The sequence below is a fragment of the Alligator sinensis genome, unplaced genomic scaffold (genome assembly GCF_000455745.1).
Source record: "Alligator sinensis unplaced genomic scaffold, ASM45574v1 scaffold1343_1, whole genome shotgun sequence".
Taxonomy (NCBI): Eukaryota; Metazoa; Chordata; order Crocodylia; family Alligatoridae; genus Alligator; species Alligator sinensis.
Genome location: NW_005842810.1, coordinates 128742 through 142236, shown reverse-complemented (window position 1 = coordinate 142236; position 13495 = coordinate 128742). Strand labels below are relative to the sequence as shown.

The following is a 13495-nucleotide window of genomic DNA, read 5'->3' as shown; positions in this document are numbered from 1 at the left end:
TTCCTGCCCTTTGGGCAGGGGGCTGGACTCGATGATCTTCCGAGGTCCCTTCCAGCCCTAATGTCTATGAAATCTATGAAATCGAGGGCCGCATGACAGGCAGCCAGGGGCAGATAAATATTAATTTTTTTAGGGGACTTGTGGGCCGGATAGAATGGCCTGGTGGGCCACATCCGGCCCGTAGGCCGCATTTTGCCCACCCCTGCTTTAAGATGTGGTGACTATGTCTCTTCTCCACAGCCACCTCCACAATACTTTTTGATTGGAAGGCTACTTGCAAGGGCCCATGCTAGCCAAGATGAGCTCAGATATTTTAGGATGGACTATCTAGTGGACCACTTAGGACTACTTGATGCAATAAGATTTTTATAACCACCCTTTACTTGCTACTAGAATGACTAATATAATGAGAAAACAGCAGTTTTGTGGTTATACCATGTCCTCAGTTTCAGCCCTAGCCCTGGAGTGAACCAGGATGCCTAATCCTCCTTTAGTATGAATTTGGGTTACAGACAAGAAAAAGTTTACACAACTTAAAAAAATGATTCCACCTACTTCCCCTTGCTATGTTTCCCCTCATGGCCCTGCATCCTTTCCCCATCTCTATATGGATCATATTTCTGCCCCTGGGAAATGCTTGGAGGGGGCACATGGCTCTCCCATGGGTATATATCCTTACGGGGGCATGTGGTTCTCCAATGGGCATATATCCTTACCTCCACATGGGTGCAGCACTAGTGAAGTAGGATTTGAAGACTGCAACTCTGGAGTCAAGCCATATACTAAGCACATAACAGGCTGTTCCATCTGTAGATGGAAAAACAGAGGTGCAGAGACGCTTCTGTCTCCAAGGTGTAAGCATAGCACTGATGCTTAAGGCTTACACCGGAGACAGAATGTATAACTTACTGTCTACATTATTTCTTAGGGGTCTTTCTGGTATCTTTAAGTGCACCATGAATTGGCACCAGTACAATTTCATATTTTCAGCACTTCATATAATTAATTCAATTTTATATCAATTCCTTCTCTACCCTAAATCAGCATTGTTGCCTTTCTTTATATATTTTCTTAAGTATCAGACTAAAACTGCACACAGCATTCAAAACACAGGCTTGCTTTATATACCTGAATCATAACCTTCACTTTAGAATTTCCATTTATATAATCTAAATAAGTTCCCTTTCACTCTGGCTACCAAAAATAATATCCAAGCTTTCAGATGACTATGCCTCCTATATCATTTTCTTCATTAGATCTTTAAAGCTCTAAACCATTCAGTGTAACTTATTCTCAGATATTTTCATTCCAAATATACAATACATCATTTTAAAGTTGGGGACACTAAACTAAGCTTGCAACAGGCTACATATTACCCTATTTCCCAAATGTGTTTGTTTTCTTTCAGGTCTATGTTTGCCTCCATTTTATCTACCGTTCTTTCCATTTTGTTATCAATGTTTTGCTAGGATTCCTATTTTGGTGTTGGAGTGATGCCGTAGTCATAACAGTCTCGAAAATATACAAGAGGCAAGGATTTTTGTGGGTGATATCTTTTATTGATTCAACTGCGTGGTTGGGATAGACTTAGACAAACTTTCAAATGCAGACCTGAAGAAGAATGTACTACATTTGAAAGCTTGTCTAAGTCTATCCCAACCATGCAGATGGTACAATACAAAGTATCACACACAAAAGCCTCTAACAAGAAATCTAGATATTAGAGATTAGCCCAAACCAAAACCTGGATCCAAATACTCTTGAACTTGGGGAAGATGGTTCAAAATTCTGGTGAGAATTTTACACCTTTGGTTATTTCTAGATATCTGTCATGTTCAGTCTCTTCCAGCTGAACTTACAATGATCTCATGTCTATTTTTTTAATGTTGACAGAATGTAATTTCTGACACATATAACTACCCCCAGTCCTCTCTCCATACTTGTATATTTTTCTTATTCAGCTCAATTTTCTCCTGCTATTTGGCTTAACCCATAAACATCAAGTACAGGGCTTGTACTGTGGCCATATACAAACATTCATTTGGAAAATGTCTGCTAGAAAGGATCCCAGAAAAGGGAGCAGTTCAGATGTTCAGTTTGTCACCACCCCATTCCCCTGCTCCTTACACCTCCCTGAGACTGGGGTGAGCCCTGTCTGGGGAGAGTGTGGGTTGCTTTAGTCCTCCAGTACTAGGGGGAGGGGGGAGGGGAGGGGGGGAGGGGACTGGAGCAGCATGGCAAAACACCCCGCCCACTTCTCATACCAGGGACTCTGGAGTGAGAAGAAAGCAGGGGGTGGCACTGCTCCTTCTACTCAGTTCCCAGGCACTGAGAGCCCAGTAGAGTGAGTAGTGACAAAGCCCTCACCTGCTTCACACACCCAGGACTCTGATGTGAGGACTGGGTGCAGGCTTTGGCCTGCTACTGTGGGAAGAGCTTCTTTGGCTCTGGCCCTGTGGGCTTTAAATCACCGTGTCACCCAGCTAGGTGGCACATGGCGTATTTAAAGCCCGAAGGGCTGTGAAGAAAGCAGGGAAAGTCTCCCTGAGACCCACTTCCAGCTTTATGTTGCTACCTCTGGTGCTCAGCTTGGAAAATGGGGGCAGAATATGAATTCAGGGAAGCTCTCCCAGAGAAGCAGCCACAGGTGCCACTGGAGTAGCTGAGGCAGGTGCAGGGTGCTGGATGGGGGAGGACAGCATTTACCTCCTCACACTAGGGGATCTCACAGCACACTACCATCATTCTTGTGTCACAGCACACCCTTTGGGAATCACTGGGCCAGAAGATAAAGCCTTATGGTACTTCAACTCAAATTTCAGGTGACATTTTAGCCCTAGACAATAAAAGTATACCAGTATTGCTGGACCGGTGCAACTGCTGTGTGGACACTTTTAGCACTCATCTAGCTTATACTGACTAGGCCTGTGCAAATAGGGAAGTATTTGATTTGGACTGGGCCTATTCGGAGGACAGTAATTCGATTTGGATCACTGTCCTGAATCAATTTGGCCGAATCAGTTTCAGAAGATTTGGTGTTGATTCAGACAGATTTGGTGATTTGGATCAGGTGGGGAGAGGCATGCACAGCCAGGTGGCTCCTTTGGCTGTGCCTGCCTCTCCCCAGGCAAGGGGAGCCGCGGGAGAAGCCCCCACAGCTGTCCTGCCCGTCCCCCACCCCAGCCTAGTTCCGGCACTTAAAAAAAGAAAAAAAGCACAAAAAAAAAAAAGCCTTGCACTCACCGGATGTAGCATCAGTGATCAGGGGCCTCTGGGCGCTCGTGGCTGAGCTCCCCCACACAGTGCGGGGCAGTGGGGATCACCCTCTTCCCTGCCTGGCACCTGCATGGCAGCTATTGCATTGTGCAGGTACAGCACAGCTCAGCAGGGAGCTGTGAGCTATCTGTGAGCTGTGGCCATGGGGGCAGAGTGGTGCTAGGCTCTGGCTGACAGCTGGAGCTACCCCAGCTCCCAGACAGCGTGCGGAGCTCCGTCGTGTTGTGCTGCACCTGCACCATGTGAAAGCTGTCATGTGGGTGCCAAGCAGGGGGAGGCGATCCCCGCTGACCGCCACTGCCCTGCGCTGCATGGTAGGGCTCTGCCATGAGGCCTCATAGGCCCCAATCGCCGCTCCTGCAGCCAGAGTTTTGTTTTGTGTTTTTTTTTTTTTAAGTGCTGGGAGGCTGGGGGGGCCATCAGGGGCAGGGCTGGGCGGGGGGTGGAGATTGGGGACCAGGGGCTGCCGCGGGCAGGCTCTGCCTGCTACGGCTCCTCCAGCTGTGCCTGCCTCTGCCCTGGTGGGGGAAGCTGCAGGAGCTATGCCATGCTGCCACTTGCCCAGCCGGTGTGGGGGGAGGATGGAGGGGGGGAGCAGTGCGATGCAGGCGCAGCTCGCTCCGGGTGGCAGCAGGGCATAGCCCCTGCTCCCAGTGCTACTGTGCCCTCATCAGCACTGGGAGCAGGGGCTCTGCCCTACCACCACTTTCCAGCTGGCACAGGGGGTATGGAATGCAGGTGCAGCAGTGCTGGGAGTGAGGGCTATGCCCTGCTGCCATTTGCCTGCTTTCACCTGGAGTGAGCTGCACTTGTATCCTGCTCCAGCTGGGCAAACAGCACCAGGGCACAGCCACCGCTCCCAGGGCTGCCGTGCCCACATTCTGTGCCCCCCCACCCACCTCCCCGAGTAACGTCCGTCCTCTGCCTCCTACAACCCCCACAGACTTACCAGCTGGAGGCAGCTGTCAGTTGCCTGTTTAGTTTATGGCCGAATCTCTGACTCGCCTAATCTTTTCTGAATAGATTTGGATATTTAGAATCGATTTGGAGCTTTTACTTGGTTTCCCAATTTGATTCAGATTTGGAGATTTGGTCCCTGAATTGGGCTGAATCTCCTCCGAAACGAGTCAGCTACTAAAGCTTTGCGCAGCCCTAATACTGGGAAAGTGAAACACGTCCTGTCTTCTGTATAAAAGGACAAGTTATATGTTCCCTCCAAATTATTCAGAACTAAAAATATTTTTGTTGCCTTTTCTACTCTTTATCTTTGGGCCTAATGCTATAAAAAATTATCTAAAAAATTCCAGTGAAGCCTGTGTGAATATCTGGTGTGCCAAGAACACTGGATTAAGCAACGTATTTGAGTGTGGTATTTGTGTGTGTGTCTTTCCAAGTATCTCCGACAACTTACTGGACACTGTAATGAATTACTCTTCACTCAAACTCAGCCATATAAGAATTTTTTTTTAAAGCAACAGAACTTACGAAATTTGTAAAGCTGAATTCATTTCCTTGAGCAGCTCTTGGGTCTTATTAAAATCTGCCAGCATGCTTTGTTTCTCTCTGATGTAGTCTGCTGTCAAGACATCCAGTTCTTTCTCATGTTTCTTGCTTAAATCTTGCTCATGTATCCTGTTTAATTTATTTTTTGTTAAAAAAAAGTTATTCTAACATTAGTCTGTTTTGTTTGTCATGATTGTTTGGCAGGTTTGTAATGACTTTTTGCACAATACCAAACAACACTGAATGGAATTACTGAATCAACAAATCCTACTGCTTAATTTTCTCTAATCTTCTAGCTTATTTCATGGAAAAACCATCTCCTTTAATGCTTTTGTAACTAAATAAAAACCAATGAATTTTTAAACAATACTTAGGAAGATTTTAATTAACATAAGCAAAATGTTTTGAAAGCACAGCTGAGTAATACTCACCTTACTATACATCAGGGGTGGGCAATTATTTCGGGCGGAGGGTCGCTTACTGAGTTTTGGCCAGCCATTGAGGGCCACATTACAGGCAGTCAGGAGCAGATAAATATTAATTTTCTAAATTTTGTAGGGGCCCTGTGGGCCGGACAGAATGGCCTGGTGGGCCACATCTGGCCTGCAGGCCACATTTTGCCCACCCCTGCTATACATGGTATTAGCATTTTCTATCAGATGCTGATAGGGTATGATTTACCCTATCAGAGGGTAAATCATACTGTTACATGACTAAATGTCTAACAAGACAAAGAGGCAAGTATCTCTTATAAACTGCAGTCACTGAGATTAGTAATGAAAAAACATTTTAGTTTATAGTAGGAAAAATTCATACCTGATCTGTTGGTTGGATTCACTGCGTATTCTAAGAACTTCTTTCCCCTTAAACTCCAGTTCCTTGGTCAGGGCACTTATATTCTCATGAAGATTAAGAATCTCTTTATCCAGTTCTGCTATATGATGATCTCGGTGTCTCAGCTCATCCTGTAGATCTGATATTCGGCATAAAAATTCCTTTTCCTGTCAGACAAGCAACAAGTATAAAGGATACTTTAATGAATTCCTCTTCCAGATGTATAATACTTACTTGTGGGAGATCATAATATACCCTACTTTTTCTATTTTATGATTTTTCTTCTTTATTTCCCATTATCAGTGTTTAAGTAGTGAGTGCAAAGGTACAGCATCATTATCCAAATACTGATAAACAAAATAAGACAGAAGACCAAGACCATTTTTTCATTGTGTGAACGAGAGGTCCAAATCAAGAGCTTAGTTTAATTATGCTGACCACAGTACAAATATGTACCAAGACATGGTCCCACTCCCAAAGAGCTTAAAATTTAAGCAGCAATGTGATAAATGAAGGGTAACAGTAACAGAAAGGAAGGTTTAAAAAGTATTCTCTCTCCAATGTGTCATCGTGCATTACAGTTAATATGTCTCAATACTTCTTAAAGAGTTTACTAATAAGAGATATTGTCCAGTCCAAGACATACTTTGCCTGTATTCCTTCCCAAACTGGAAACAGAATAGTATGAATAAAAACTCTGCCTCATCCTGCTTTATTCAGGGGCAAGCTGTTCTGGTTGAACTTCCACATACTGCAGGATAGGAATGGACACATGATTGAGTTGTGCAAAACAGCTGATGCAAAGTAAATCTCCTCCCCACCTTTTATCTTGGTATAATTTGTCTGTCCATAAAATTAGGGATGGATCCTGGTATAGAGCCATGTCACTGCAGTTTAGGGCACTTAACACATTTTGAGATAGTGTAGCCTGTACTTGGCTACAGTGTGTGCTCAGTGTGGTGTGCTCTGACTGGGCAGCTGCCCAAAGTAAAGAGAACTGCACAGGCACATAGGTAATGTGCCAGTTTTCTATCTACCTTACAGTCCATTCATCCAATCCAGACTTCCTTAGCTCACTTGCAAGAATGTTATCGGTCATATCAAAAGCCTTGCTAAAGTCAAGGTATATCACATCCACTGGTCTCCCTGAATCCACAGAGCCAGCCATCTCATCATAGAAGGCAATCAGGTTGGTCAGGCATAACTGCCCTTGGTGAAGCCATGCTGGCTGTTCCTAATCACCTTCTCCTCTAAGTGCTTAGAAAAGGATTCCTTGAGGATTTGCTCCATGATTTTTCCAGGGACTGAAGTGAGGATGACCAATCTGTAGTTCCCTGGATGCTCCTTCTTCCCTTTCTTAAAGATGGGCACTATATTTACCTTTCTCCAATCATTCAGGACCTCTGCCAATCACCATGAGTTTTCAAAGATGATGGCCAGTGGCTCTGCAATCACATTGGCCCCCTCCCTCAGGGGCATCCCATCTGGCCCCATGGACTTGGACATGTCCAGCTTTTCTAGACAGTCCCTAACCTGTTCTTTTGCCATTGTTGGCTGCTCACCTCCTCCCCAAACTGTGCTGCTCAGTGCAGTAGTCTGGGAGCCTGCCTTGCCTGGAAGACTGAGGTGAAAAAGTCATTGAGCACTTCAGCATTTTCTGCATCCTCTGTCACTAGGTTGCCTCCCTCATTCAATAAGGGACCCGCACTTTCCTTGATCTTCCTCTTGTTACTGAGATACTTGTAGAAACCCTTCTTGTTACTCTTCATGTCCCTTGCTAGCTGTAACTCCAATTGTTGCAAGGTAAGGCTTTGGCCTTCCTGATTTCATCCTTGCATGCCCAAGCAATATTCTTATACTCTTCCCTAGTTGCTTGTCCAGGTTTCAACTTCTTATAAGCTTCTTTTTTGTGTTTTAGCTTCCTGAAGAGTTAGTTCCCTGCCAAGCCAAGATGGTCTTCTGCCATATTTGCTAGTGTTCCTGCACATCAGGATGGTTTGTTCCTGCACCCTCAGTAAGGCTTCTTTAAAGTACAGCCAGCTCTCCTGGACTCCTCTCCCCCTCAGATTGGCCTCAAAGGGGATCATGCCCATCAGTTCCCTGAGAAGTGGCGTTTTACTTTAAGCTGGGCATGCTCCCGTGCTGAGCCCAGTGCATGCCCAGAAGAGGCAGCGTGTTAGTTAGATCTGGCTTGCCTGATGTCTCTATAAACTGGGCACTTTAGGTGATAGAGTCAGCTATAGTTAAAAGTGCCAAAAAGCCCTGCTGAAGTGCCTGACCTATATAGATACTGCAGAGGCAGGTCCTACAGTTGGCAGGAGCAAGAGGTGGGGGGTCAAGCCATTTAAATCTCTTCCTGTCTGCCTCCCTACCATGTTCCTTCCTGCCACTGTTGCACCAGAGGGATGAATTTAAGATAGTTTCATAGTTAGTAGGGTCAGAAGGGACCTGAGCAGATCATGAAGTCCAACCCCCTGCCATGGCAGGAAAGAGTACTGGGGTCAAACCACTCTGCCAGCTTGTAACCGTTATTTCTTGTCACTCCTGGTAGTGCTCGGGGAAACAGGGACTCCCCCAATGCCTGTTGGTCCCTCCTGACTAGTTTGTAACAGGCCACTAGATCCCCCCTCAGCCTTCTCTTGTGGAGGCTGAACAGGTTCAGGTCCCTTAGCCTCCACTAATAGGGCCTGCCCTGCTGACTCTTGATCATGTGGGTGGTCCTCCTCTGGACCATCTCAATGCTGTCCACATCCCTCCTGAAGTGCAGTGCCCAGAACTGGACAGAGTTCTCCAACTGCAGCCTGACCAGTGTCGCATAGAGGGGGAGGATCACCTCTTTGGACCTGCTTGAGATGCATCTGTGGATGCGTGACAAGGTACGGTTGGCCTTCCTGACCGTGTCCCCACACTGTTGGCCCATGTTCATTTTGGCATCAACAATGATTCCAAGATCCTTTTCTGCCTCTGCATTTACAAGAAGGGAGTTCCCCAGCCTGTAGGTTTGCTGCTGGTTCTTCCTCCCCAGGTGCAGTACCTTGCACTTGACAGTGTTGAAACTCATCCTGTTCTCATCCGTCCACCCCTGTAACCTGTCTAGGTCTGATTGCAGCCTATTCCTCCCTTCTAGTGTGTCCACTTCTCCCCACATCTTAGTGTTGTCTGCGAATTTGAATAGGGTGCTTTTTACACCCCCGTCCAAGTCGCTGATGAAGATGTTGAACAGTGCAGGTCCAAGGACTGAGCCCTGTGGAACCCCACTGCCCACATCCCTCCAGGTCGAATAAGACCCGTCCACCACCACTCTCTGAGTGCGGCCCTCCAACCAACTTGTGACCCATTTGACTGTGTAGGTGTCGACGCCACAGTCCCCTAGTTTTTTAATGAGAATGGGGTGAGAGACTGTGTCGTAGGCCTTCCTAAAGTCCAGAAGACTACGTCCACTGCTACACCTGCGTCTAAGGATTTTGTGACCTGGTCATAGAAGGCCACCAGGTTGGTTTGACAGGACCTGCCTCTAATGAACCCGTGTTGGTTGCCCCTAAGCATAATCTCCCTTGCTGGCCCCTTGCGGACATGCGCCAGCATAACTTTCTCAAAAAGCTTACCCAGGACTAAGGTAAGACTGACTGGCCTATAGTTTCCTGGGTCCTCCTTCCTCCCTTTTTGAAAATGGGAACCACATTTGCCCTTTTCCAGTCCTCTGGCACCATGCCACAGCACCATGAGTGCTTGTAATGGCCTCTACTAATTCCCTCAGCACTCTGGGGTGGAGATCATCAGGATCTGCTGGTTTAAATATGTCCAGTCCCTCCAGAAGTTCCCCGACTAGGTCCTTACTGACCCTAGGCCTGGGTGTGCCTCCCCTGGGACCTATGGGGGTCCCGGTGGGGGGGGGGGGGACCCGGTCCCTGCTCAGAAAAATAGAGGCAAAGAAATTGTTAAATAAGATGACCCTCCCATAATTAGATTCTATATATGGAAAATTATAACAAACTTTATAATTTTTCCATGTATAGGATCAATTTGGTGGGGGGGGGAGGGGGAGGGAAGTCATCTTAAATTCAGAGTTGTCTTAGATTTGGTTAAATATGGTAGTTAATGCAGTTCAAAAGAGGCTGGGTAGTCTTATAGCTAAGACCTGAATTGGGATCTGATTTATCATTTCCATTTCAGTTTCCAAAAGAAAATGGGGGGAGAGAACAGCTTTAAAGAATCCCTTTCTTTTTAGCCACTAAGGCTGCTTTCAGACTTAACCCCCCCCCCGCAAAGCATGCTCTATCGGAAGCAGCAGCGCATTACTTTGACCTGCCTCTGCAGTATCTATATAGATCGGGCACTTCAGCGGGGCTTTTTGGCACTTTTAGCTATAGCTGACTCAATCACCTATTAGATAAAAGTGCCAAAAAACCCACTAAAGTGCCCAATTTATACAGACATCAGGCAAGCCAGATCTAACTAACATGCTGCCTCTTCTGGGCATGTGCTGGGCTTAGCACGGGAGCATGCCCAGTTTAAAGTAAAGCACCACTTCTCTTTTTTTTAACGTCTGTGAGCAGCCTAACGGACAGAACCTGTTTAGCCTTCATATACTTAAGTGTTGGATACATTGCCACTTAGCTGCAGGTTTTGGCACTTAAGCACAGTTCAGGATTACATTTCTCCCTGTGGTGGAACAGGATCACCCTTCACCCCTGCCTACCCAAAGTAAAATGGACTTCTTTTAGCCCAGTAGCCTAGGGCACTTGCCCAGGGAGCAGGAGAGTGGGTTCTAAGTCTCCCATGCCTAGACAGAATTCGAACCAGGGTCTAGTGATTCCTAGCAAAGCGTTCTACTCACTCTCCCCCCTGCAGCCTGCTTCAGAGAGAAAGAGTGGTTTCCTTCTAAAGTGTTGCTAGCAGATGAGGGCTATTAGATTAACTTTAATGGAAAACAATATTTGCACTCTGATTATAGCTGCTGAGCCCTCAAAATGGCTGTACAATTTTTCAACGTATATACAGTTTACAGACATAAACTGGGAATTATTTTCCAACTTCCAATTAAATCTGTTGAAGGAAGAGGGCAGATTAGGCAAGCTAGTGTATATAGTATACACTATATACTGACTTCAGCTGCCATCCAAAGATTAAACTTATTCATTTATAATAGCCTTATACTTCAGAGAACAGACAACAAATACTGATTTCATAATTTTACACTTAATTACCAATAATGCTTATTTACCTGTCGTCTTCCAAGCTCTATGCTTCTTTCAAGTTCCATTTTAGCAGCTACCAATTCTTGTTGATGATTATGCCTTAGCTGGTCAATTGCTGCTGCATGTTGATGATTTAGCTCTGAGCGCAAGGAAGCTGGTAATCATAAATAAAAATAAGTTTGTTTTGTAATCAGTATCATTAAGATAATGGTCCATATTTGATAAAATTTTGCTGCTATGTAATACATAGAAAGGAAGAAAATTATTCCTATAAATTAACCTATTACATTTATGCTGAACTTGTCTAGGCAATTTATAGTCTACAACCCTCCATTTCATGCAAAGTCAGATTTATTCAATCCTAGAATGGGAGATCCCAAATGAAAACCTGAGATACCTATAGAATGTTGTACTCATGATTCAGTACTCTTAGGCTAAGTACAGATACTCAAAAGACCCGAGGCTGAATTTGATTAAATCTTTGCCGGTTAGTCTGAGCTGCGTAGATTGAACCAATAAACATGTGAACAGTTTTCTGTACTGACTGTTTGTTTCTCCATCTGAATCAGAATTTCTGTTCCTTTTTATGCCTTGCTTTTACTGCCTCAGTTACTGCTATACAGTGCTAAAGTTTGCAGTATAGATGTACCCTTGCAAAGTGAAGAAGTGGGCTCTTGCAAGGAATAAGATCAAGAGAGCTGCCCCTTGTTCTCTGTTAATGTCTTACAATGCCTACTTCAAATCAATAAATCAAGAAAAAGGTAAGTCATAAAAAGTGTCCAAGTCAAAATCCATTGAAGCTAATGGAAAGACACTTATTTTAGGGGGTGTGGATCAAGATCTAAGTGTAAAGTAGTAAAAAACGAAGGTCGAATGAACTTCAAAATTTCCTTGTTGTAGTTTACATGGGGTACATAAAATTAAACACCAAGGAATATGCCTTTATTTTAATTGAGATGGGAAATAACCAAAACATGCATTAGAGTTTGTTGTGTTAGATGTTAAACACAGACTCAAAACATTTAATAAAATGCAGTTGACACATGTCTTAGCAGTAAAATCAATATGCAGACTGAGTGACAAATCTGAGCTTATATCCAAATTCCACACAGCAGAGACTAGTCTGTTACAAAATTAGTTTACTTCAGAAACAGAATGACTCATGAATAGGAAGGCAAATAACATGGCTGAAAATAAGATTTCAACTTTACCCGTGATTAATTCTTAAGAGCTTAGCAGGTATTCAGTTAGAAATGTCAGTTAAGTAATATGTAATATAGCAAGCTTTTAAAAAATTAAGACGGTGAAGTATAAGTCTATTTAATGTATTTGATTTATCAGTGACAGTGGAAACCCAAACAACAAGACTCATTAAATACATGGAGCTGATAAACACACAAAAAATTACTTTAGTATAGAACTGACCATAAAACTAGAAGGAGAATACAGATTAATAAATAAGGAGAAGTTTGCACTAGGAGACTACAGTGACTGACAACAAATGCAGGAGACACTATTTACTATTGTGGTATTTTTAATCCAGCATATCAAGTGTCACTGACAGATGTAATAAAAACAAAGTGAATGCCCTGAGCCTTTCTGGAGAGGTTAGCATGTAAATCTATAAAATGTATAAATCTCAGCAAGAATAACCTTATTGCAAATCTTCAGAACTATTTTAACTGAGCAATTTTATTACCTGAATTTATAACATTTATAAAAATTACCCAAAATTGATAAGGATAAAAATGAGGAGAATGGTGTAATTAAAAACTACATCAGAAAGGACAAAATAGCCTACAGCAGCTATCCTGTGCCTCGAGACCTAAATTCAGTTCCATGCTTTGTGATACATTTCCTGTGTAAGCTCGTGTGTCATTTAATCTCTCTTTGTCAAAATTCAAAACCAGGGATAATACTATAGCACTTCTCTACCTCACAGGGCTATTTTGACAACAGACTTGTTAAAGATTGAGAACTGCCCAGACACTATGGTAATGCAGGCCATATTACCATAGAAGATAAAAATAAAGAAAATGGTGATTTAAAAAACAGGAATGAATTTTAGGCAGTCATGAGGAGATTATTTTAAGACATGAATATTGCATACTTAGAGAATTTGATGTTAAAAGGCTTAACTCTGTTTCATTTTTCTTGCACATAACTTTATACATTCAGGTGCTTTTAATTTTTCATGTATTAACAACTGTGGATATAGATGGTGGAACATGCATACATATAACCCATTTATCCAAACAGAGCTTGCACATTTACATTCTGTTATCAGTGTCAATAGAAATTATGCTGGTAAGTTGAAAGGTGTATAATGAGTGGCTGCATCTAGAAAAGCAAGCCATATTCTAAAAATACAGCCTACAAATTCTTATGGAAAAGCGCCGGATGGTAAAAAAAAGTGCCAGTAGGAGACAGCAAATGCCACTGCCAACCTGCAAGAATCTATGTACATTCACACATTCCTGTAGGTTCTACTGAGGAGCTTCACTGCCAAAGCATGAAAGTGCACCCTAACTGAGGAAATATCAGGTTTCGCTGAATCAATCCTAAAACCGCTTGTCACCCACAGATCAAGTTTTGTACAAGACACTACAGACTTTCTACGGAAACTTAAAAACATAGACCACCTTCCCAGCAACACACTCCTAGCCACCATGGACGTTACCAGC

At 43.8% G+C, this 13495-nt stretch overlaps 1 protein-coding gene across 9 annotated transcripts in view; it reads right to left on the bottom strand.

Annotated features, from left to right (window-relative positions):
• The window catches only part of FAM184A (family with sequence similarity 184 member A), a 189913-nt gene that overhangs the window by 48318 nt on the left and 128100 nt on the right, over nt 1–13495 (bottom strand). For 7 of the 9 annotated variants that reach the window (XR_003091708.1, XR_003091710.1, XR_003091709.1 and 4 more), the window contains 3 exons: nt 10838–10965; nt 5596–5780; nt 4762–4908 (listed from right to left, as the gene is read on the bottom strand). Coding sequence is in view for 6 of the 9 variants with exons in the window: in XM_025191337.1 (XP_025047122.1) it covers nt 4762–4908; nt 5596–5780; nt 10838–10965 (460 nt within the window). In the remaining 3 variants the exon portion in view is untranslated. The remainder of the gene's footprint in view (nt 1–4761; nt 4909–5595; nt 5781–10837; nt 10966–13495) is intronic. The other 2 variants (XM_025191333.1, XM_025191334.1) reach the window with 1 other exon arrangement.